The 25,163-nt window shown below is 50.4% G+C and overlaps 1 protein-coding gene and 1 long non-coding RNA gene across 3 annotated transcripts in view; one reads left to right on the plus strand and one right to left on the minus strand.

Annotated features, from left to right (window-relative positions):
- LOC144257050 (uncharacterized) overlaps positions 1-14,011 on the plus strand; it is a 61,879-nt gene extending 47,868 nt beyond the window's left edge. The window contains exon 5 of the long non-coding RNA XR_013344361.1: positions 12,840-14,011. This is a non-coding gene — a long non-coding RNA (uncharacterized LOC144257050). The remainder of the gene's footprint in view (positions 1-12,839) is intronic.
- A 2,484-nt stretch (positions 14,012-16,495) lies between these two features.
- On the minus strand, positions 16,496-24,458 carry LOC113194598 (archaemetzincin-1). 2 transcript variants are annotated; one of them, XM_077802855.1, is made up of 6 exons: positions 24,155-24,458; positions 22,515-22,682; positions 19,789-19,917; positions 19,306-19,475; positions 18,744-18,920; positions 16,496-17,041 (listed from the first exon to the last, which is right to left on the minus strand). In XM_077802855.1, the coding sequence occupies exons 1-6, from the start codon at positions 24,456-24,458 to the stop codon at positions 16,496-16,498; spliced, it is 1,494 nt and encodes a 497-aa protein (XP_077658981.1). The 2 variants fall into 2 exon arrangements, with proteins under 2 accessions (XP_077658981.1, XP_077658982.1); XM_077802856.1 differs by lacking the exons at positions 16,496-17,041; positions 19,306-19,475 and having other exon boundaries at positions 18,832-18,920.
- Between the last annotated feature and the right edge of the window lie 705 nt (positions 24,459-25,163).

A 25,163-nucleotide genomic window follows, 5' to 3' on the forward strand; every position in this document is an offset into this window, starting at 1 on the left:
CAACCATGGTCCGTCCACCAAAAATTCAAATACGAGTAGATCAACTCAAATCACTTAATGACTTTCAAAAGTTATTGGGAGATATAAATTGGATAAGGCCTTATCTAGGCATACCAACAGGAGAATTAGGACCTTTATTTGATATTCTAAAAGGTCCATCAGATCCAAATTCACCCCGCATGTTAACGCCTGAAGCTAGAAAGGCATTAAAAATCATTGAAACATATATGGAAAATATGCATTTGGATAGAATTGATATAAGTTTGCCTTTACTATTTATTGTACTACCGACAAAAAATATTCCTACAGGAGTATTTTGGCAAGAAGGTCCATTATTATGGATACATTTATCTTATTCTCCTAATACTATTCTTACTAGATATCCTGAGGCTGTAGGGCAATTAATACTCAAAGGAATAACAGCAGCAAAAGGAGTGTTTGGGATTTCTCCCAATAAAATTATTACTCCATATACTATGGATCAAATTGATGAGTTAGCTAATGAGTTAAATATTTGGGCAATAATCATGTGTAAATCTAGTGTTGCATTTGATAATCACTTGCCATCTAATCCTTTGTTGTCTTTTTGGTCTAAGCATCCTGTAGTTTTTCCAAAAATGACAAGAAAAACCCCTATCATAAATGCTCCAAATATATTCACTGATGGGTCAAACAATGGTACAGCAGCAGTAGTTACCCCTGATCAAACTTTTACATTTTTAGTACCCAAACAATCAGCTCAAAAGGTAGAGCTCAATGCAGTATTGCAAGCTTTTATGATGTTCAAAGATTCTACATTTAATTTATTTTCTGATAGTCAGTATGTAGTTAATGCTATTGTATCTCTTGAAGATGCTGGTAGGATTTCTCCTTCCTGTACTGTTTTCTCTTTGTTTTCTGCTATACAAAGTCTAATCTGGGATAGAAAGGATCCATTCTTTATAGGACATATCAGAGCACATACAGGATTGCCTGGAGCCCTTAGTTTGGGTAATGAACTAGCAGATAAATCTACACATGACATACATATTTTCTCCACAATAGAAGAAGCTATAAATTTTCATAAAAGGTTCCATGTCAATGCTAATACTTTACAAAAACGTTTTAAAATAACTAAAGAACAAGCCAGACATATAATAAAACAATGTCAAAATTGTGTGACATTTTTGCCACAAGTTAATCTTGGAGTCAATCCTAGAGGACTGATACCTAACCATATTTGGCAGATGGACGTCACACACTTGCCAGAATTTGGAAAATTAAAATATTTACATGTTACAGTTGATACTTCTTCTGGATTTTTGATGGGCTCCCTTCATCCCGGAGAAAAAACTAAAGATGTTATAGCTCATTGCTTACAAAATTTTGCCACTGTGGGTGTTCCTAAACAGTTAAAAACTGATAACGGTCCTGGTTACACCTCCAAGTCTTTTAAACAATTTTGCTCATCATTTGGCATTACTCATATAACAGGAATCCCATACAACCCACAGGGACAAGGCATAGTTGAAAGAGCTCATCAAACTATTAAAATGTACTTATTAAAACAAAAGGAGGGGATTAGTAAGGGGTATATATCCCCCAAAGATAAACTTAAAATAACCCTTTTTACTCTAAACTTTCTAAATTTGGATTCATCAGGACTTAGTGCTGTGGAAAGACATATGTATCCGAAAAATGTACATAAGCCTAAGGTACTTTGGAAAGATATTCTAACAGGACAATGGAAAGGTCCGGACCCAGTAATAGTCTGGAGTCGGGGCTCCGTCTGTGTTTTTCCACAGGAGGAACAGCAACCAATTTGGATTCCAGAGAGATTAACTAAAACAATTTCTACAGAAAAAGAAGATGATTTGACTCAAATCCATAACAGCTGATATCCAGAGTTCCAGCCTGGCTATTCTTACATCTGCGACAGTGATTTACCACGGTGCCTTTTTCAATATCTATTTTATTATTTGCATTTTTTCCACATCATAAAGTTCTATTTTATTTTATTTTATTTTACCTTATTTTTTAAGCTCATACAAACCTAGGTTAATGTTTTTCTGATCAGTTTTATTTTTTGACTGTGTTTTATTTTTTTTAACTGTAAAGTTTTTAAACATTGCAATGGAGATTTCACCTAGCTATAGCTACAAGGCCTTTATTTACTATTGTCTTATATGTTCTATGTTATGTATGCACTGTTTTGTGTTGTATGTCTGTATGTGTGTATGTCCATATTTCATTTATAAGGAGCGCTCATGTATAAATAGATACAAATATAAAAAAAAATTTAAGTCACGTGACTTATATGGTTTAATTTACTTTAGGTAAACAGCTGTTATTAAATTTTGCTTTTAAAGGTGGTTAACAGATCTGTTTGTTTACTTTCACCTTTCCTTTTCATTATATTTCATAATTCTGTTCAGGATAATGTCTCTTTAGCAACATGGCCATAATTCCCATCTCCATCCCAGTGCCGGTGAAGACTAAGACCAAACTACAACTTTTATGATAGCTATCACAATAAACTGATAAACTGATACATCAATCAATATAACTCAATAAGACTGCTCAATCAAGGACTTAATTTACTTTGGGAGGAAATGGACATATTGATAGACTCCTCCACTTTGAATTGCTCAATCAAGGACTTAATTTACTTTGGGAGGAAATGGACATATTGATAGACTCCTCCACTTTGAACTGCTTACACAACTTGCCTGGACTATGTATCACCTGTATGCATTGTGCTCTATTTGTTGATACAGCGAACTGGTAGTGCTAAATATCTTAGCCGATGTGTCACCAGTGTTTCCAAAGGAGCCGTCAATTGGCTTGGTGTCGTGGCAATTCTGCGTCTTTCTCCCTTCTGCTAGTGATGGTCTAAATTTGGGGGCCAACAGAGGTGAGGCAAGAACCTCACCCCCCCACTGGCACCAAGGTTAAATTTGGGGGCCAACAGAGGTGAGGCAAGAACCTCACCCCCCCACTGGTGCTTAGGCCTATCCACAAGCATGGCTATGCTGGACTGGTAGTCAGTGACGGGTTGATCTGGTTACAGTGGATTCAACCTAAGACAGGAAACTGACGTGTAAAGGTCAGTTCTCCCATGACGGGTAAGAACCACATGTTAATTGGACAACCTAACAGGCACGGTCCCTAGCCACATTTGCCTGTTGTTTAATTAAACAGAAGGGGGCAGATGCTAGGAGCCACAGCAAAAATATTGATACAGGCACCTTTGGGTTTAGTGACTGCCTACCAGCCATTCAGATTATGATTATGTTAAGTTACATTATGGTAATTGTCTCCTGCTGTTTACCTGGGCCCGTTTCGGGACTCAGGTTACTCATGTCACTCTTGTAATGGGAGAGTTCCCATTGGTTGGGAAAGGATGGTAGGAGGGTGTTCTGGGGGAAGTGGAGCCCCCCCCCGGCTCAGGTAGAACACACGTGGTGGACCCACTTGTTAGGGGACGCACACGGCCTCTCACAAAATAAAACTTTGTCTCAGTTTGACTGGCTTGTGTTTTTGTGCCCAACCGGGTTGCAAGATTGCAAGCCGGCGTGCACTGACAGCCCAGCAGGGAAGCGCTCAGCAGGGGTGCGCCAGGCAGTGCTCGGCGACAGCAGCGCAGCGGCAGGAGCGGAGCTCAGCCAGCCCGCTCGGCCCGGGCCGGGCAGCCTGCAGCAAGGTGAGGTCTTTCCATCTTCTATTTTAGTTTCTTCTTATTACAATGCATTTGAGAGGCAGTTGAACAAGCCTTTCTGAAGAACACGACAGGTAGCCCAGTGTCCGTCAGCTTCCTCACAGTGTTAGAATTAGACTAAGAGACTCATGCATGAAAACTTAGAGACACTGGTTTTTACATTAGAAATAATTGTATTCACCTATTCATTTGTTGATGTTTTATTTCTTACTGGTTCTCATTTTTCTGCATTCTCTCTCTTCTAAGAAGGAAGAATACAGCTAAGCACAGGCCTACACTGCCAACAGCTCAAAACAGTGAGTCAGGAGGATCACAAGTTCAAAGCAAGCCTCAGCAACTATCAAGGCTCTCAGCAACTTAGCAAGACCCTGTCTCAAAATATAATAATAATAATAATAATAATAATAATAAAAGGGCAAAGGATGTGCTCAGTGGACAAACATCCCTGGGGTCAATCCCTGTTATGAGAAGGAAAAAAAAAAAAAAAAGGAAGAATACAGACAACCAAACCAAAGGCAAAAACAAAGTTTTCTAAGACAAGAAAATTAAATATACTGCAGACTAAATTTAAATAGCATTGCAAAACCTAAATGAAGTCATAGTAAGGTTTTGGAATGTTATGTTCTAGAAGTGAGAAACAAAGAAGATATCTATTGTATAGAAACAAAAAGAAAAAGATAGTCTGCCTCACCCTGCACAGCTGAACCCAAGAAACCTGTGAGGGGAAGTGGATTAAGAAAAACACAGGGGCTGGGGATGTGGCTCAAGCAGTAGCGCGCTTGCCTGGCATGCGTGCGGCCCAGGTTCGATCCTCAGCACCACATACCAACAAAGATGTTGTGTCCACCGAGAACTAAAAAATAAATATTAAAAATTCTCTCTCTCTCCTCTCTCACTCTCTCTTTAAAAAAAAAAGAAAAAGAAAAACACACACAGGTGTTAAGCTAAAACTGGGATCTGTTGCACTGTGATGGAGAAACACAACTGAAGAGCTGGCCCAGCAATTTTATTTACATAGGGTCTCATAATCAAGAAGTTAAGGACTATGGAGGCATTGTGTTCTTTGTGCACTAGAAGATTACAGGGCTAGAAACATTCTTGTAGGTGTTCCACTTTGCAATGCTTGGAGCTTCCTTCAGGTGGCCCATTGCCCGAGTTACTGTTAAGCCACCAGCTCAGAAGTAGCAGCGCTAGTGAAACATTGTGGTTGTCTTGTCAGGCTTAGAATTCTTCTAGCCTTAGAAGCTCTGTGCCTGAGATCAAGGTTGAGATTGATAAGACTCTTGCACAGAGCCTCTTTGGGAAGGGCGTCACCATAGCAATGGAGCATCCTGTACCTTGCACAGAAACATTCCTAGGAAGCAGGTGCACCACAGCCATGAAGCAACCAGGGATCCAGTCTCAGTCACCATACTCTTTGGAGTACAGTGACTTCTGGAGAAGAAACTAGATGAGATCTTCCCATGGGACTTGACAATAGAGCTTCTGATCATTCCACCTCAGATTGATTGAGCCTCCATTCATTTTGAAATGAGGCATTCAGTCCTTTTTAACTTTGTTTCATAGTGAATGTATGAATGTAAAACTCTGCAAATTTGTTTCTAGTTTTTGGTTAAACTTCTTGCAAAGTTAGGGTAACTTTTGCCTGCACCCTTTCCTTTTGCCATATTTTGGTTCTTATTTTCTCCTGAATGTCTCCTTGTCCTGTATTTTACAGAACTACTTCCTTAGTAAGCAGGACACCAGGAACACCACCAAGGAGATTGTGGAACATGACTTCATTGTTCTAAAAAACCTTCTTAAGATGCTGGATGTGGGTGGCCAGCAGTCTCAACACCAAAGTGATAACAGTGTTTAATGAGAACATGTCAATCCTGTTCATGGTGTCCTCTAGCAAATACAACAAGGTTCTCAAACAAAGGACAGGCACACCAACTGGCTGATGGAGTCAATGAACATCTTTGAGACTATCATCAACAGCTCTTCTTCAACATCTCCATAGTGCTTGAGCCAGCCCTGCAGCTCTGGTGCAGGGTCTTAGTGCCACCTCCTAAGTGAAAACACTGCCTTTAAAACTTGTGCCAATGTCCTATGAGCCCCCAGGTTGAGCCGAGGATCTGTGTCAGGGTCCCCACTCCCTTCCATGGAGGACGAGGTTGAGAGCCATGAACCTGCCTTAATGCCCCAGCAGCAGTGTGGATTCGGGGCAGCCCTGGGCCCCTGTGGTGCCCTATCCACATGCACACAGTGATGCTTTGTACTCCTTACCCTTCCCTCCCCACCTAATGGCAAGGACATAAACCACATCTTACTTACAAGGCGTCTTCTGACCCAACGGTTGCCAGCATGTGGAGTTTGCTCCTTTAGAAAATAGTGAGGATCTTCGTCTCCCTCTTCTGGGCTTCTGGAAGCTAGCAACGGTGCTAGTGCAGCCTTAGATCCTGCCACAGGTGCTACAGAGTTCTGTCAATGAGCCCTTTTGAAGCCTGCCTTCCCTGGAGAAATCCAGGCTTCTACAGCACCTTTGGGCAGTGGCCCTTGTTCTCAGTGCTCCTTTCTGCCTCATTCTTGCCAGACAATGTGCTTCTGTTGCTGTACAGAGCCGTGAGTGCTCTCAGATTGTGTTCCTGGTTGGTGCAGGTGGCTGTGGGATGTACTTGGCTCAGCTGACAAAGCCAAGGCTGCCCAGATTCAAACATCATATATATGGATTCCTACTGTCCTGGGAGATTCAGATGCAAAGCCAGGGTTGAGGGCCATAAAAGTACACAGACTTGAGGTTCCTTCCAGGCTTGTGGAACTGTGATTAGCACAGTGAGAACTGCTACCTACCCAGCCTTCCCCTGGCTGTGGCCAGCAGCCTGCCTCAGGAAGGAGGTGGGTTTTCTTTCACTGGGTGTGACCATAGGAAACCCTTGCAAATGAGCAGTTCTCTGTGTGTTGCAGCCCTGCAGATTTTTGGTGCCATTCTCTCTAAGGAACCTCAGGTGTGGTTAGCAACTCAGATGTCAAAAATTGAAGTGACCTGCACCTCAATTTCAAACTAGTACATTGTTTGTGCTGCTCACTCCAGCTGTCGGGCTGATAAAAGTTTTTCCAGGTTCACCTGCACGTTGGCAGCCAGAAACTCATCAACCCCTGGGGGTGGGTGAAGGGTGCTGAACTTGGGTGGGGGGGGAAGGCCTGTTCACCTATACACACCATTACATGGGGAGTTCACCTGCAGGGTTCAACAGGCCTAGTTAGGAGAAACTTAAAGATAGATTTTCATGGAGTCTTGAATCTCTAGAACCTTGGAGAATTACCTTTGGACCTTATGCAAATTGATTTAAAGCATTCTAAACATCCTTCTTAACTCCATTAGAACTAAGTGAAACCAGTTGGCCTGTTACTGGCTGTGGCCCCAGGTGATCAGGAAGTTCAGTGTTGCTATGCCAAGACCCCATTCAGAACCACTTAGTCCTGAGCTCACTTTCTCAGTGCTCGGCTTGTCACCCATGGAGAGCAGCTGTGCATGCTGGGAGCTTGAGGCCCCAGGTGTGGGATGAGGTGGGGGTGGCATGTAGCTTTGGCACCTAAGCATTCATGACAAAACAGCAGGGAGCTGTCAGGAGTCTTAAGTGCTGAGAGCCTTGATGCTCTGCCTTGGGCTCCTCCCTGGGAAGCACCGATGTACACCAGAACTGCCCAGACGGGGCCACTGCACTGCGACAGGTAAAAAGTGTATATCCTACCTTGGTGGTTAGTTAGGTTCTGTAGATGTCATTTTGATAAATCTATTAAAAGTTTCCTTAAACGACATGTGTCTTCCTGATGGGTCGCCTCCCATCAAACAGCCAGTTGCCACCCCACAGGCTACTACCATACAGTGTGCCCCTGAACGTGACCATCCACTAACTGTGTCAGAGCAGAACAGTGACCTGGGGTGGATCTTGAGTGTAGGTGTAGCTGGGTTCACAGGCTTTGGAGTAAATCTCCACCTTCGGTCTGACACTGCTCCTGAAGCAAAGGTGTCCGTGGCCTCACCGTGGACAGGGTGCATGTGTCAGGTGCACGCGTGGGCAAGTGAGGTAAGTGGGTGCCCCGTTCCCGGCTCTGACCCAGCCCCTGTCCTGTGTTTCCTTTGGTCTGCCGCCTTCTCCCCCAGGTGCTGACTACTCTCTTCCTCACGCCCTGGAGCAGTCTCACATCCTACCCTGTGTTTATTCAGCGAGAGTCAGCCATTTTTCAACTTAATAGCCCTCAGAAGCACAGGCCTGTAGGTGTGGGGAAGTATGAGAAGTCAGCAGGACGGTTGGGCCAGCAGGGCCAAGGGAAAAATGCTACCAGTGACGAGAGCGCAAGCATACGAGGTCCCCCACCAAACACGCCCCTTTTTTGTTAAATCACATCAAAAGCCTCAACCCTGGCTCAAAAATATGGAAATGTGAGCACTGATGAAGTGACAGTTTAATAGGTCTTTCTAAGACCTCCAGCAAATGACTGAAGATGGGAGGCGCCTGCTGGTCACTCAATGTATGGATGTCGATGGGGACACGTGGCCAGGGCTCCCAGCCCATCCTCAGCAGTACAGCAAGAGTGACTCAGAGGAGGCCTTGCACAGGGACGAGTGGACCATCCACTGCTAAAAGCAGGAGGAATGGCACCTTGTAGAGGGAGGGACTCCCGTGGGAGCCTCGCATTCCACACAGGAAGCACTGACTGAGCTGAAATGAGGACTTCTCCCATGTCACTTATACTTCTGATTTGGGCTTACAGCAGTATTGAGATGTAACAGGGAAGCACTCTAGAAAATCTGGATAACACAGAACATGCTGTGTGTCGGTCACCTGTGGTCTCAGTTCTGATTCCTGAATTTAGGTGGACTTAAGAACAGTGCCCTGTGAGCAGGCAAGCAGTCACCACAGGAGGCCTGTCACAGCCAGGTGATGCAACCAGGGCAGGGGACTCCTCCTGGGACACCCCCCCACCACCTTTTATGAGCACCTCTCCTGCTTGGGGTCCATGACTCTCAAGAGCCCCATGTAAAGTGACTGCTTCAGGGAGATGTGACGGGAAGGCAGCAGCAGCAGGAATGAGAGGGAACCCTTGACATTTAGACCACTGCCCACACAGCCCCAGCAGCTTCCATTCTGTCCCTTCAGAGCTGGATGGTGCCATGCTGACAGCAGCCCTGCCCTGCCCTGCCCATCCACTAGAGGGACCTGTGGAGCCCCTGGTGGGACATGAAAGGAAAGGCCGTAGGTCACTCCCAGGCCTGATCTCATTCAGAAAAACAAAATCTTTCTCATGTTTGCTCCGCCCTACTCCTCTCCTACTGCCCATTTGGACCGTGACTGGCACCCTCCACACCCCTGCCAATCATCCCAGTGACCCCCAAGGAAAGTGTGCTTTCTCTATACTGGGCCCCTCATGTGCTGTCCCCTCTTCCCAGGGTCCCCTTTGACAACCTCTGTTTCCTGGTCTCTGGGACTCCCTGTTTAACAAAACCAGGGCAACAGGCCCGTCCCATGAGGCCACGCTCCTCCAGGGCATCAGCACTGATGAGCTGACCTCAGGGACCTCCACCGCTGGGCCTGATTGGCCTCCACACTGTGGGCCCAGGTGGGCGCTGACCACAGAGCAAGCCCAGTGAAAGCAGTTCCTCAGGTGAAAACGGCCAGTGCAGTCGAGAGTGGTCAGCAACATGGCCTTCCTATAGGCAGGTGTTGGAAGAAACAGGAAGTCATGTTCCTGCTCCCCAAAGGCCACCTGAGGAGGAGTGGCTTCCAATTGATCCAAGCTGCTTTGCATGGCAGGTGGGTGTGTGCACATGGCCAAGAGTCGTGGTCCTTGTGAGCTCCTGCTGACCACAGACCCGTAACAGCCCCAGAAACAAACTCACAGACTGTGGTAAAGTTCATAAAGAAACAGAAGGTGCATGTAGAGCATGGGGGCAAAGCGGGCAGACACGTCACCTTTGCAAAGAAGTAGCATTTGTGCTTCAACTAGAAAACCAGGCACCCTATGCCAGGAAGAGGCCTGGGAGGGACAGTTCAAGGCAGCGCATGCTGTGAAGGGTGGCTGGGGCCAGAGGAGGAGAGCAGAGCCCAGGTCAGAATGAGTGCAGTGTCATTCACAGGCCCAGGTTGTGGCATCTGGGGTGGCCTTGCTTGTGGGCCCTGGCTGCTCATGTCTGGTTAATGTGGAGAGCTGGAGTGATGTGGGAGAGGGTCTGAGGGTGGATGGGCTTGCCCTTGCAGACCCTTGTGAAGCGATTACTTGTGAGAGGCCAACTTTTTGGTGAATATTCTGCTTGCCTCCAACTGTCAGTGGGGGGTAACTGAAAACTAACATCTAAATATTTCTGGGAATTGGCTTTGTTTTTATGGTAATTTGCTTTTTAAAACAAACTCCTGATGGAAGTTTGATTTTGTTGTCTCTTCCCCAAGAAGCTGAGCTCAAAAATAAGCCTCAGTATTTTCAGCTTGTCCTGTTTTGAGATGATGTGATGTGGTGCTGGGAAAGGAAAGTGAATCTAAGCCAAGTCGCAGAAACAGTGGCCCAGGTGGGTTGGAGTGTGGACAGTGAGCACAGGTTGTGGCCCACAGAGCCCACCATGCCAGTGTGGGCCTGAGGCATGGCAAGCCAGGGCCGAGGCACCCCACAGTGAGTGGACCTGTCACACCTCAATAGCTGAGCCTGGGCTGCTAGGGACACCTAGTCCACATAGCACCATCCACCTGAACCCTGGAGCATCCATGATCCTCTGACCTCAACCTCCCACTTCCCCCATGAGCATCAGGGAAACTAGAAGTGGGGGCAGACCTGAAAGTTCAGACCAGGGCTAACCAATAGCATTGGTATTTTCTAACACCTGATTAAGCCAGGAGCAGTGGCACTTGCCTTTAATCCCAGTGGCTCGGGAGACTGAGACAGGAGGATTGCTAGTTCAAAGCCAGCCTCAGCAACAGCAAGACGCTAAGGAACTCAGTGAGACCCTGTCTTTAAATAAAATTAGAGATGGGGATGTGGCTCAGTGGTTGAATGTTCCTGAGTTCAATCCCCAGTACCAAAAAAAAATAAATAAATAAAAGAACTCTGATTAGCATGAATTTGGACTAATAGTGTTCACCCAAGGGCTATATAAACCCCAAGTTCAAATGTCAACCTGCTATCTGGTCCCCTGTTTCCCTGCAAGAGTTCTGTGTCTTCCCACTAGCGTACATCCCGCTCCTTTCACTCTTGTCTTCCATTGTCTGTGAATTTCATTCTTCTGATTTGCAAGACAAGACCCTGGAAAGAAGTTAGCAGTGAGCTTCTGGGGTCTGCTTTGACACTGGAGGGAAAACCCCCCGGTAAGAGCTGCAACATGCAACTCAGTGGTGGAAAAGAATCGGGCTTTGCTGGCTGCTGACTCCAGCAGGCACCCCCAGGAGTGTTTAGCGGCTAACACTAACATGGGCTTTCTCAGCTGCAGAGGCCTGTGACTTAGGCAGACCCCACCAACCAGCAGAAGCATAGAATCTAGTTTCATCTCAAACTTCAGTTTCAAAAAGACAGTTGGCCATCCCGACTGATTGTTTGCATTTACTACCAGCTTTCAAAAGCCAAGCTCCTCTATAGTAAGGCAGGAATTTCCTTGATTACTTGGAAATACTCTTTGGCAGCCTGTTGTTCTAAGGGCTGTCATTTGCTCTTTCCTTGGGTTTCACTGAAACCAGGTCCCTCTGTGTGCAATTCCCACCTCCTCCACCTTCAGGATCAGGCTCATGTGCTCAAGAAGACCCTGGTTCTGGGAGCCACTCTGTGTAGGCCTCTCCCCGGACAGCACCTGTGTCCTTCCAGCCTGGCTGGAGCTGCTCCAGGGGAGCCACCGAGAAAGTGATCTCCATCCTGCAGATCTGAGCACATCCTCAGGAAACACTGCTGCTCCATCCACTGGGTGGCAGCATCCTTCCTGGGGATTCACCCTCTTTCTAGAAGCAAGTCCACAGAGCCACAGCACCCCGGGCTCTGTTGTGGTTGGCATCTTCACCCAAGAGCACTGCCACCCACCCCATGTTCCTTGGGGAGCTTCCTGGTGACCTCAGGAACTGGCTCAGTGCTGGAGTGCAACCCCCAGATGCCTGTGCCACCCCCGCTCTGCTTCCTGCTCAGACACATCCAGTTTGCTTCCTTCCCTAAGGAGCCTGTGGAACATGATGGGGAAATGAAGAGGTTCCCTCTGGGGCAAAGGAGCCTGAATTTGGTTCCATCACCACTGAGGCTTGGGCAGGTCACCAAGCTGCATCTCAGCCTCCACAGCCACAGAGCAGATGTCAACAATGATATCTGCCACTGCTGTTTTGAGAATTGAGGGTGATGGGCGTGCAACAGCCCCTGGTCCTCAGCGGGACCCCCTAAGATGTGGAGAATCAGCAGCTGATCCTTCTGAGGCCTGGCTGTCCCTGCCCCTTAGGTCTGGAGAGGGCTAGTCTTAGCATTGTGTGTGAACCTTCTGAACATGGGCGCATCCTTGGAATGTTCTAGCATCCCATTTGACCTTGGAAGGATCTAAATTTAAACACAGCCCCACCATTGATTTCTTGACTCAGCCAGTGCTTGTCTGTGCTTTAAGCCCTCTGGAGAGTTCTTTCATCACAGAGGGGTCTGTATCAGATGTCCCATGGGCTGGCTCACAGGACAGCACCCCTTTTCAGACTCAGCCCTGGAATGGGGTGCAGAGCTACTCTAGCTCTCCTGCTCTATGAGGGTTCCCACCATGGGCAGGAGTGAAATGCTTCTCCCCTCCTTGGATGGCGAGTCTGGGCTTTGGGTAGAAAGAGGGATCTGCTCCCTCTGTCTAGGGCCCCTCCAACTTGGTCCCTGGTCAAAGCCTGGGGAAGTGCATGTGGAGCCAGGGGCTAGATGTTCTATGGAAGTGACATGTCGTGACCCTGAGCCTGGAAAGGAACATGTGGACCCAGGGCTCGATGTCCTAGTGACACAGGTGATGTGTCATGACCCCAAACTACTTAGTTTCTCTCAAGCGCCTCCAGCTTGACCAAGATGTGCCAGGTTCTTGGAGGATCTGTCAACCTGTCCTCATGCACCCCAGGGACCCCTGACAGAGCAGGTGAGGAGCAGCTGAGTCAGCTTGTGCGTTTCTTTGACATTTTAGACACCATGGCCCCTGGACCCTTCAGACCACACCTGTCAACACCACAGCTGCGACATCTCCAGCTCGAGTTTAGGAAGGTCTGTGAGTGCCACTCGGCTCCTCCTCTCCTTACCCTCCTCCTGTGGTGACTGTCCCATTACCCTCCACCTGTCAAGGACAGAATCTGGGCCAGTGTGTGAGGAGGGAAACATGGCAGAGGAAGCTGCTTTTCAAAACGTCCTCCCGACACCAGTCTTCAAAAGCCTCTGGGTGAAGCATCTGGCTTCAGTGGTTTGCTGCCTCCCACCTCCACGTGCCCTCTTGGGACTCATGACAGTTGGGAGCCAAAGGCCAGGGGCCGATGACCCTGATGGCCTCCTGCCCTCCGTCCACACCTGGCTATTTGTCACCCCCATTGAATCTTCTACCACTCCAGTAACTCGCCTCTTGCAGAGGACAGAAGAGTGGCCTCAGGTAAGACCATGTGGCCATCATGATAGTGAAACCCAGGTCACCAACACCGACCAGGGCCAGCTTCTCACAGATGGCCACAGTGTTATTTCCCCAAGTGGTACGACCTTCCAGAAACTTGCCACACCTCCATTCAGAGGTGGTGTCTGTGTCCCTCCCAGGGACCTGCAGGGGCCTCAGTGACTGCCCAGCAGGGTGAGGCTCTGACATGAGGCTTAGGTAGAGCCCCACCTGCCTTAGGAAGGCCACAGCTACCCAAGGAGCCTGGGCCTGATGGAGGGCTCCCAGGGCCTGATGGAGGGCTCCCAGGGCCTGGGCGTGGAGGCCCAGCTGTGCTCCCTGCTCGCAGACACGGGCAGCTGCATGAGCCACAGCGTGAGTCCCTTCATCTCATTGCAAGGACAACCTGGACCATGGGAACACCTGTATGAGATGGCAAGAATGGCCTGGGGGCCTGGGGAGGGTGCCGATACTGTGTCAGAGGTGTGACTTTGCTTCCAAGCTCAGATGACCTTAACCCTTTGCATTTTTCTGGGCCTGGGACCTGCCCTTTGCCCCACAGTAGTGTCACAGTCACAAGGCGCTTCAGACTCCCTCTAGGTCTATATTTGTAGTTTTTTCTCAGAAACAATTGGATCAAATGGTGGTTCCATTCCCAGCTTTCCGAGAAATCTCCATACTGCTTTCCAAATTGGCTGCACCAATTTGCAGTCCCACCAGCAATGAACAAGAGTGCCCTTTTCACCGCATCCTCTCCAGCACTTATTGTTGTTTGACTTCCTAATGGCTGCCAGTCTTACTGGAGTGAGATGGTATCTTAGGGTAGTTTTGATTTGCATTTCTCTGACTACTAGCGATGGTGAGCATTTTTTCATGTACTTGTTGATTGATTGTATGTCCTCCTCTGAGAAGTGTCTGTTCAGGTCCTTGGCCCATTTATTGATTGGGTTATTTGTTATCTTATTGTCTAATTTTTTGAGTTCTTTGTATATTCTGGTTATTAGGGCTCTATCTGAAGTGTGTGGAGTAAAGATTAAGAGCATGCTACAGGGACACTGCTACATCGATGTTCATAGCAGCTCAATTCACGATAGCAAGACTGTGGAACCAGCCTAGATGCCCTTCAATAGATGAATGGATAAAAAAAATGTGGCATTTATATACAATGGAGTATTATTCTGCATTAAAAAATGACAAAATCATAGAATTTGGAGGGAAATGGATGGCATTAGAGCAGATTATGCTAAGTGAAGCTAGTCAATCTTTAAAAAACAAATACCAAATGACTCCTTTGATATAAGGGGAGTTAACAAGGACAGGGTAGGGACGAAGAGCTTGAGAAGAATATTTACATTAAACAGGGATGAGAGGTGGGAGGGAAAGGGAGTGAGAAGGGAAAGTGCATGGAAATGGAAGGCGATCCTCAGGGTTATACAAAATGTCATATAAGAGGAATGGAGGGGTAAGACAAGATAATACAAATGGAAGAAATGATTTACAGTAAAAGGGGTAGAGAGAGAAAAGGGGAGGGGGGGGGGGGAGGGAAGGGGAGGGGAGGGGGGATAGTAGAGAATAGGACAGACAGCAGAATACATCAGACACTAGAAAGGCAATATGTCAATCAATGGAAGGGTAACTGATGTGATACAGCAATTTGTATACGGGGTAAAAGGGGGAGTTCATAATCCACTTGAATCAAACCGTGTAATATGATGTATTAAGAACTATGTAATGTTATGAATGACCAATAAAAAAAAAAAAAAGAAAAAAAAAAAAAAGAAATGGAATATGAGCTGAGCATTAAAATACAAAAAAAAAAAAAAGAAACAATTGGAAACTGTCTAAGCTTCCTGTTCTTGCCTCTTTCCAGTGAGGAAAAGCCAGGACCCCACCTGCTTCACTCTGCAGGATCTTACTATCTCAGGCTGGGACATTTGATAGTGATAAAAAGGTCACTTTAGGGGCTGGGGATGTGGCTCAAGTGGTAGCGCGCTCGCCTAGCATGCGTGCGGCCCGGGTTCGATCCTCAGCAGCACCACATACCAACAAAGATGTTGTGTCCGCCGAGAACTAAGAAAAAATAAATAAAAATGTTAAAATTCTCTCTCTCTCTCTCTCTCTCTCTCTCTCTCTCTCTCTCTCTCTCTCTCTCTCTCTCCCCCTCTCTCTCACTCTCTCTTTAAAAAAAAATAAAAAAATAAATAAAAAGGTCACTTTGAGGGGGTGGGAATCAAATGAGGCAGGAGGACAGACTCAAGGCCAGCCTTAGCAACTTAGAAAGACCTTAAGCAATTTAGTGAGGCCCCGTTCTCAAATAAAATAGGGCTTGGGATGTGGCTCAGTGGTTAAGCACCCTTGGGTTCAATCCCTGGGACCAAAAAATTGAAAGGGACACAGACGGTGTCCTAAGCGCTCTCAGGAATGGATAGGACCCAGCCAAAAAGATGTCACCAAAGACATGAGCTACACCCCGCTGGCACCAGCACAGGCACCTGGTGGCCTAGTACAAACTGACCCCACATTACTACCACCGCGGCCTACTGCCCACTATCAGCACAGCCACCTTGGTCAGAAAACAGTCCCGAGAATGGGGCTGCAGTGTGTTTTCACCACTGAGTGACAGCAGGCAACCTCAGGGAATAAGGAGGCTCCACCCTCCTGCCCCTTAAACCTGCAGGTTAGACACCTGCCTTCCTGCAGTGTGGGTCCAAAAGGACAGACCCCCGTGAGTCTCAAGCTCAGAGACAAAACAAAACGAAACCCCACAGCTTCCACTTTGAGAGGACCCTGGAGCCCAGTTAGCAGCAGCACAGCCCATGTCCCAGGGTCACCACTGGCCTGGTTAACTTTTCAAGCTCCAACAGGAAGTAACCAGGGGAGCAGCAGGCCCAAAGCCCAGCCTGCAGGGAGAAGGCAAGCACACAGCTCCCCGCTGGCCCTCAGTCCACGGTGGCACCCAGGAGAGGGGCAGGATGCTCCCCAGGCTGCAGGCTACTCCGCCATGGGGGTCCTGGGACCAGGCTGTGCTTTGGGGTGAGCAGTGGGCACAGGGACCCAAGGAGCCAGCTAGAAGCAGCCTCCTCAACTTCTGAGGGCTTCTGTTAGTGCTGCTGGGCTCACCATGCCCTTGGTGGCTGGTCAGTTGGTCTCCTGGGGAGAGACGCCAGGTGCTGACTTTTCTGCAGGGGACAGGCCATCTTGCTGCACTAACTCCCCCCCTCCCAGCGGCAGGGGGAGGACTCGGCCTTGGGGAGTCTGCGTGTGCTCAGCCGCCGCCTCAGGGAGGAGAGCTTGTCCCCCAGGGCCTTGCGCAGCCCTGCACTGTCCCTGACACAGGGCAGGTCTTGCCTGGTAGCCGGGAGTTGCCCTGTGAACATCTCCCACCGGTCCAGGGCATCCACGGCCCTGTCCACCTGCGCGAGCTCCTCCTCGGCCACTTCCCGTTCCAGGGCCTGGATACATGTGGCCAGCCACCGTCCGTGCTCCTCGATGGCCTCCACAGGGCCCTCAAGCTTCGGCAGAGCCTCTGAGGCCACCAGGGAGCTCTGCCCATCCTCGGGTCCCTCAGGGAAGGCATGACTCCATGCGTCAGGGGTGAGGGGCTCTGACAGGCTGGTGACAGGCTCTGAGTCGCTCTCACAGCACATGCCAGAGTCGGCGCTGAAGGGTGGGGTGTCCTCCGACACAGACGGCTCTCCTGCCTCCTGGCAGGGCCACGAACCTGCTGCTGCCTGGGTCCAGACGTGGAGTCTCTGCGAGGGAGAAACGGGCTGAGTTTTCTCTGGTGGCCACTTGTCTGGCCAGCGAGCAGCCCGAGGACCCAGCTGCATTCAGTCACCTTAAGGCCCGTGGCAAGCTGGTGCCACCAGGGCCCTGCTGCCCAGCACTGCTGGGGGCTGGAGTCCAGGCTGTGCCACAGCCAGACGTTCCAGGTCCCAGGAGCCTGCTGTTCACTTTTCAGGAACTGGGCACCTCTTGCTAACCCAGCCCTTCCTCAAAGCTGATGATTAAAGTCAGAAAATGTTAAGGCAAAAGAAACACTCAAAACACATCACTCCCAAAAAAAAAAAAAAAAAACACATCACTCCCTAAATGTTGCACCATGGCCTTCCATTACCTGTGCTCCTGAGGTCCCCTGTGTGTGCCATGTCTGCAGGATGGGCGTCACAAAGAGCAGCACTTTCCAGCTCTGCTCAGTCAATCAGTGGGCACTGGCCGGCACCACAAAGCTGGGCTTTTTCTTTGAGCAGAGACACTGGCCCTGGGTGGCTCCATGGCTCTTAGAGTCCTTGGGCCATCCCAGGACATGTGGCAAATCTCCTGCATAGCTCCCCTCCTATTACAGTCATTGTCCTACCAGGTCCTTGAGCCCTGTCCTGAGGGGACGGGCTGCTCCCAAGGGCCCAGCCACTTTAGGGAGCATCATGGGAGGAGATGCTGCACCCACCGCCTCCGCCCTCGGAGCTCACCCAGGGTCTGCTGAACACCACACCCCTGCCCTCAACTGGGTAAAGTTATAAAAGTTCCCATCAGATGGTTGAATGAAACCCAGATGAAGGACATAAGTGAGAAATCAAACCCTTTCACAGCCAGAGCTGTCTTCAATTCCCATTTCTCAGCCTCACCAGGACAATAAGAGCTGCCGACAACCAAGCCCTTTGCCTGTGCCCCCGTGACTGGGCAGCTGGCCCATGAAGGGTGTCTCCACAAGTGACAACCACACCAGCTGCCCTGTTCTGCAGCGACACAGGCTCCTGGCTCCCCACTAGGGAAGGGCCACACCCAGAGGGCTGTCCCTCTGCTCCCAGGGGAGTCAGTGCTATAATCTGAAAATACCTGGCCTCTACTTCAGGCCTCCAGCATCACAGGGATCAGTTCTAATGCGTCCAGGTGAGAACCCCATCCCACCAGGGAATTGTGACACCAGGGCAGGCTGAGAGCCACTACCCTGCCAGAAACCTGCCTGAGGAAGGGGCTCCCCAGAACCACAAGAGTCCAGCCTTAAACCCAGTGAAATTCTGACAAGTTTTTGTTTTCAAGTTGATAGGTCCTGTGCCTCCATGATAAATTTGTTTTCAGCCAGAAGTGGATTTAAAGAGAAATAGATCCAAGTTTCTGAGTTTGCAAACAAATCTCCCTATGGGAATAAAAAAGGGGACCCTGCTCCATGGCTATGCCATGTGCTGCCAGCAGAGGGCAACATCCCCTTCCTAGCACTGCCAGGAGGCAGGAGCACCTGTCCTGGACTGGGTTGGTCTGGTTCCCTCCTCCTTTCAGGGTTGGTGACTTGCCCTCCAGCCAAAGTGCAGGGTGCTCCCACTTGTCAGGTACCAGCCAAAGACTCAATCTGCCACCAAGGAGATCTGTGAGTCCCAGAGGAGCAGGACACAGCACAGGTCCTCTGCCTGTGTGTAGCTTCCCCTGGGCCAAGTCAGGAGCTGGGGCAGCGCTTACCTTGTACCTCTCAGCGAGCCGGAAACCCAGGACGTGCTGCAGCTTCCTCAGGCAGATGGGGCAGAGGTCTGGGGGCCGCCGCAGGGCTTCATCCAGGCTGAGCGCCCCTTGCATGAGGCAGCGGAGCCAGCGGCAGCTCCCCAGGCCCAGGAGGTGGCAGAGTTCGTGGCATGTGACCTGAGGGAGAAGGCCACCAGCCTGGTCTCACAACCCTGCCCTCTACCCACAGACCCCCAACCCCTGGTGAGGTCAGACTGCTGGCAAATGGTCCAAGCACACCTGCCCCTCTGGGGGCTCAGGGGAAGCCACACAGCATGGGGGCTTGGGAGCCAGGCAGATCGTAGGTCAGATCCCAGCCGTCCCCCAGAGCTATGTGGCCTTTGGCAAAACACTTGGCATCTCTGAGCCTCAATTTCCTCACTCCGTAAAGTGAGGGACTGGCCTCTTCTGGACAATGTAACTGGCCAGGCAGAAGGCTCAGCCAGAGCCCACTATGACCTTCCTCTGAGGACACATCCACAGCTGCCCAGCCACCCACCCTCTTCCTGTCCCCCATGCCTACCTTGCAGCACTGTACCACCCCCAGGGCACTGAAGCAATGGCTCCTGCCTGTGTCCTGCAGCGGGGTCTCAGGGCCATTTGCTGCCTCCTCAAGCAGACCTGGATCAAGGTCATTGGGCCCCACCTGAGAGAATTTCCCTGAGAACCGGGCGAAGCTGCAGACTCCCACATCTGGGGAGAGGGAAGGACAAGGGGACTCAGTGGGCAGCCTCAGTTTTAGGGAGCCCGGAGTGAAAGCAGCCCATCCTCTCTTGCAACCCAGCATGGCCTGAGCATGAGCCAGTCCTGGGAGACCCTGCCCTGCCAGCATGCCCACATGAAGGCCGGCCCTGAGGCAGCAGCCAAGCCAGCCTCTTGCCCAGGAATAGCAAAAATGTGGGGGACAAGATCACGCAGCTGTTTCCATAGGTGTGCATCACCCTCCCCTGGAGCAAGAGCACATGCCAGGCTCCCTCTAGGTGGAAATTGCAGGGCCTCAGCTCACCATGCCCTGGGAGGGACTTGCTGAAGGTGAAGCTCCAGGTCTCATGGGGGTACAGGTCAGACAGCGTGAGGCCCAGCACACACAGTGCATCATCTGGCTTGTTGTTCTTCAAAAAGGACAGGATACCATCTGAGAGGAGAGTGCTGGGGGTCAGGAGGTGGCTAGGGACCCATCTCCAGCCCCTGCTCAGGACAGGCTAATAGATGTGGAAATGGAGACATTATTCTGTATTAACTAGAAAGTCAAGGTCAGAATGAGAGACCTGAGCTGCAGTACTATTTTGGAGGATGGAGGAAGAGGCCACAAGCCAATGAATGCAGACATCCCCGGAAACTGGAAAAGGTGGATAGTTTCTCCCCAGAGCCTGAGGAGGAACGCAGCCCGCCCACACCTTGACCTCCATGCAGGGAGACTCCTAACCCACAAAACTGTAAGAACAGTTGTGTGATCATCAGTTACAGCAGTGATAGGGACCGACACTCCCCAGGAGTGTGGGCATGGACAGGGCTGCGGAAGCCAGGACACAGTCAATGAGGAGCCCAAGGGAGGGCCCAGCCAGGTCCCAGGAAACCAGGAGGGAGTCTCTAGTGACTGAAGAGGGAAGAGAGGGCAGGGAAAGGGAGGGGGAAGGCCACCATAGAGAAAGTGCTTTCTGAGGAGCAGGGAGGCAAGGTGGTGGTGGGAGGGGCATCTCCACAGAGGCAGAGTGTAACCTTGACCAGGAGCCAGGCAGGGGAGGCCAGGTGAGAGAAATGCTGCAGGTGGGGAGCCGTATGGAAGGAGGGGCAGAGTCGCCTCTGATTGTGTCTCCTCAGTGGAAAGAGTCAAGAAGGAGGGGGAAGAGCAGTGGGCACTGCTGGGGCACCACTGAGGGCCCTGGCCCTGCATCTCAGGGAGCCCACCCAGCACATCCCATTGGTGGAGGTTCAAGCAGGGGTGGACCATGCAGGGAGAGGAAGGAGATGCGGGAGAGGAAATAGGAACCAAGAATTCTAAACCTAGGAAGGGACTCAAGAAACAAGAGGTAGATCGGGGGTGAGGAAGGAACTAGAGAGACAGGCAGAAGATGCTGGAGGAGGCCATGGGGGACACGCTCTGGCTTATGGAGATGATATAGCACATCATTGTCAGTGGAAATACAGCCTGAGCTACACTTATAACTTTAAATTTCCCCAAAGTAAAAAAAGAAAAGAGAACAAATTGATTTTAACAATAGGTTTGATTTAACTTATTATATCCAAAATATTTTCTTACTCAATTTTTTTTTATAACTTAGGATTGAACCCAGGACACTCAACCACCAAGACACATTCCCAGCCTTCTTATTTTTTATTTAGAGACAGGATCTTGTTAAGTTGCTTAGGGCCTCACTAACTTGCTGAGACTAGCTTTGAACCTGCCATCCTCCTGCCTCAGCCTCCAGAGCCATTGGAATTACGGGTAAGCACCTGTAATCTACACTGCACCCAGCTACACACATACTCAAAATTTTTTAATTATGCTTTTGTTTGTTTTGGTGCAACTGAGGATTGAACCCAGGGGCTCTTTACCACTGAGCCATATCCCAGCCATTTTTATTTTTTATATAGAGACAAGGTCTTGCTAAATTACTTAGGGCCTCACTAAGTTGCTGACGCTGGCCTTGAACTTCCCATCCAGCTCTGGTGCCTGAATGCTTCAGCCTGTAATCCCAGCTACTCCAGAGGCTGAGGCAGGAGGATCACAAGTGCAAACCCAGCATGAGACCTGTTTCAAAAAAAAAATTTAAAGGACTGGGGATGTAAATCAGTGGGTAAGTGCCCCTGGGTTCAATATCCCTTACCACAACAAAATGAATACAAAGAAGAGTAAACTAATTTTTCAAACAAAATGTCCAACAATCAAAATAACAAGGTGCACCAGGAACAAGTTAACAGATTTGGCAGAACCACCAACCAACACAGCCAGCTGGGCCCCAGGCAGATGCTGTGAGCTGCTATCAAGGGACAGGAACCCTAGGTCCAACCACAAAAAGAAAGAATACACTGGAAGCTACAGAATTGCCACTCAGGATGACAGAATGAGGACTGGTGTGGTGAGGGGCACTCAGACCCTGTTGCAGAGAGTACTGGAGGTGAGTGAATGGAAGAATGAAGGCCAGACAGAAATCTCAGCAGCAAGAGGGGAGCCTGTGGCAGTGTGGGCCACAGGCCAGTGAAGAAAGCCCACGCTGAGCAGTTCCCAGAACATGAACAACACTGATCCACTCTCGCCAGAGAGCACCTGCTTGGGAACCTCCCTGGGCTTGCATCTGAGTCTCCTGTCCACTCAGGCCTCATTCCTTGGCTGGCCTCACTCTCCAAAGGCCAACCACCCGAAGGCACAGATAGGGCCTCAAGGACCGGGTCATCTGGCCACAGGAAGGTCCTTGCAAAGTGAATGGAGCAAAGCTGAGCAGCTTTCAAGGGGTGCCCTTCACCTGCTCTGCATCCCAGGGAACACTCTGGGAGTGGGCCCTGAGCTGTGGGGCCAACTCCATAGACTGCTGGGGAGGAAGAGGAACTCCTTATTCCCATTCTGTCCAATAGGTGGGGAAAACTGATGCCCCACAGAAGAGCAAACAAGTTCCTTCTGTCTCTGGAGCTCCTTCCTCCCCTTTTCTTTCCAGAATCGGCCTTTCACTACACAGTGGGATGGGGCCTCGCTGGCCCTGCCCTGGTCTGGGCTCCACCCCCAGCCTGGCTCACCTGTGTGGAGCTGCGGCTCACCAGAGTCCTGACTGGGGCGCGAGGAGCAACGGATGGACGCAGCCGCCACAGAGGGCAGGCACTTGACCCTCAAGCCCAGGAAGAAGGCCTCCACGCAGCTCCGCAGGTGATCCAGCAAGGGGCATCCTGCCAGCTCCTCGCTCAGATCTGGGGGCAGAGCAGCTGGTCAGCCCCACTGTGCCCCCAAAGGTCTGTGACTGCAGCATCAGGAGCTGTCACCAATACTGGCCATCCAGGGAAACAAGGCCAGTGCCCAGACAAGAGGCCAGGAACCCTGGCATTGTGGCGCAAAGACTGAGACAGGAGGATTCCAAGTTCAAGGCCAGACTGTCTCAAAATAAAGAATAAAAAGGGCTGGGGATGTAGCTCAGTGGTAAATCATCCCTGGATTCAATCCCCACTATCAAAAAAGAAAACAGGGCTGGGGCTGTGGCTCAGCAGTAGAGTGCTCGCCTTGCATGTGCGAGGCCCTGGGTTCGATCCTCAGCACCACATAAAAATAAATAAATACAATAAAGGAATTGTGTCTAACTACAACTAAAAAATAAAATATTAAAAAAACAATAAAGGACAGGAATCACTGTCACACGTGAAACTCAGGGCGGCAGGGACTTCTACAGTGCTGCTAGAAGCCCATAAGCTGACCAGGAGAGGCCCCCTAGCAGTGGGTGGCAGAAGCAAGCATGTTCCTCAGCTGCAAAAAGTCAGCCTGGTTGAAACAGGAGTGTAGGCTCACGCTGGAAAGCAAGGGCTTGGCAGGGCAGGGGGGGACACCACCAGATGGCATGCTAGGAGGACAGATGGACACAACCGAGAGTGGAGGCCATGGGAATGGTTTCGAGGTCTCCAGACCTTGGTCTCAGCCTGGACCTGGTAGAAATTCAGGACCTAGGCCCACACCAGACCTCCCGCCCATCTTGGCAAGGTGCCATGTGTCCACATGTCAGGGAAGAGGCTCCTGGAGGTATAAGCAAGGACACATAAAAAGGGTTGGCCCCACAGGGTCAAGAGCAGTCTCAGATGTGGGATTGTGTAGAGCAAGACCCCTGAAGCCTCTAGCACGCTGATCCTGAGCATCTGGGAGGGGGATGGTGTGGACCCCGGGGGCTGGTATGGACCCCGGGGGCTGCCAACTAGCCTATTGAGGTCAAGGCCAGTCAAAGCCCACCTTCTTCTGACTGGCTGCGCAGAAGGGTGTGACACACCAACACCTCAGACAGAAGCTTGACATTCCTCTCCAAAGCCAAGTGCCACTTATGCCAGGCTGGGGCCACCTGCCTTGGAATGCTGACAGCACAGTGGCCGGCCCACCTCTGATCCTCCCCATTACCTGGCTGGGCTATTCTCTCGCCCCTCAGATCTCCTTGTGTCCCCCAATCTCTTGACAAATGAAGAGCCCTGGAAGACAGCAGCCATGCCAGGGGTCCCTGAGTCCTGCTCCCCATGCCCACCTGAGAGTGGATGGTCCCACGGCTCCAGGCTTTCTGACCAGTGTCAAAGATGGGTGGGGGAAAACAGGGCCTCCCTGCCTCACCCCAATTCCAAACACACCCAATGCCACCAGCCCTAACTGGGGCTGTGCCCAAGCTGGTTCCCTGGCTCCAGCCCCCTCCCTGTACCTATTGGTTGCAGGTAAATGTGCTTCCGAGCCAGGCTCTGCTTCCGGTGCTGCAGGGAGATGTGGAACGTCTGGAAGTCCTCAGGGGCCTCAGGGTGGCTCAGCAGCCAGTCAAAGGCCGAGTGGATGAGCAGTGTGCAGAAGAGGGTCCTCTGGGGGTTGTAGGCCTCAGACAGGAACAGCCTCTCCGCCGGGGTGAAGGCCGAGGCGTAGAGCTGCTGCAGGCCGGCGTCACTGGAGACCAGCGCATCCTTCAGGGCCCGAGGGCCGAAGCTGAACTCCTGGGCCTGTCTACACTGCAGCATGGTAGCCACACCCAGGAACTCCTGTGGCTGCCCATGAACTGCCCAGGGGACAATCACCGTCTCTTCTAGAACCTTCCCTTGAACTGACAGAAGTGGCTGCCAGGGGTTCCCAGCAGAAGGATGCTGGGCCAAGAGCCTGCGTGGCCCAGTCCTGCCTGGAACTGGACCTCCTTAGCAAAGCGAGGGAAGGCATGGGCACCTCCAGACCTGCGGACACCCTACAGGGGACATAGAGCATGCCGCAGTCACCACTAGGCACACACAGGCCTGCTGTGTCAGGCACAGGGGAGCCCTACAGAGCCCCAGGATGCAGCACTTCCCCCCAACCAGGAACAGAGGGCACTCTTCTCTTTGTCCTTCGGGCAGGCTGGGTCCCCAATCCAGAACTAAGCTAGAAGACTCCTCTCCCCTAGGCCAGGATGCTCCTCCAGGTCTCACACTCTGCTGGAATCCCCGTGAAGGGCAGGGACCCACTCCTTGTCATACACCCAAACTGTGCCCTGAGCCCTTGGAAAGAAGAGGGTGCACACCTGTAATCCCAGAAGCTTAGGAGGTTGAGACAGGAGGATCACAGGTTCAAAGTCAGCCTCAGCAACTTAGCAAGGCCCTAAGCAACTCAGCAAGACCCTGTCTCTAAATAAAAAATTAAAAGGGCTGGGGATGTGGCTCAGTGGTTAAGTGCCCCTGGGTTCAATCCCTAGTACA

The sequence above is a fragment of the Urocitellus parryii genome, chromosome 9, assembly GCF_045843805.1.
Source record: "Urocitellus parryii isolate mUroPar1 chromosome 9, mUroPar1.hap1, whole genome shotgun sequence".
Taxonomy (NCBI): Eukaryota; Metazoa; Chordata; class Mammalia; order Rodentia; family Sciuridae; genus Urocitellus; species Urocitellus parryii.

Coding starts and splice junctions, on each gene's coding strand:
- LOC113194598 (XM_077802855.1), bottom strand. CDS start 24,458: ATGCTGCAGTGTAGACAGGCCCAGGAGTTCAGCTTCGGCCCTCGGGCC. Junction 22,683..24,154: donor CATTTACCTGCAACCAATAG/GTACAGGGAGGG, acceptor CTCTGCCCCCAG/ATCTGAGCGAGGAGCTGGCA. Junction 17,042..18,743: donor GGCTCGCTGAGAGGTACAAG/GTAAGCGCTGCC, acceptor TCTCCCTCGCAG/AGACTCCACGTCTGGACCCA.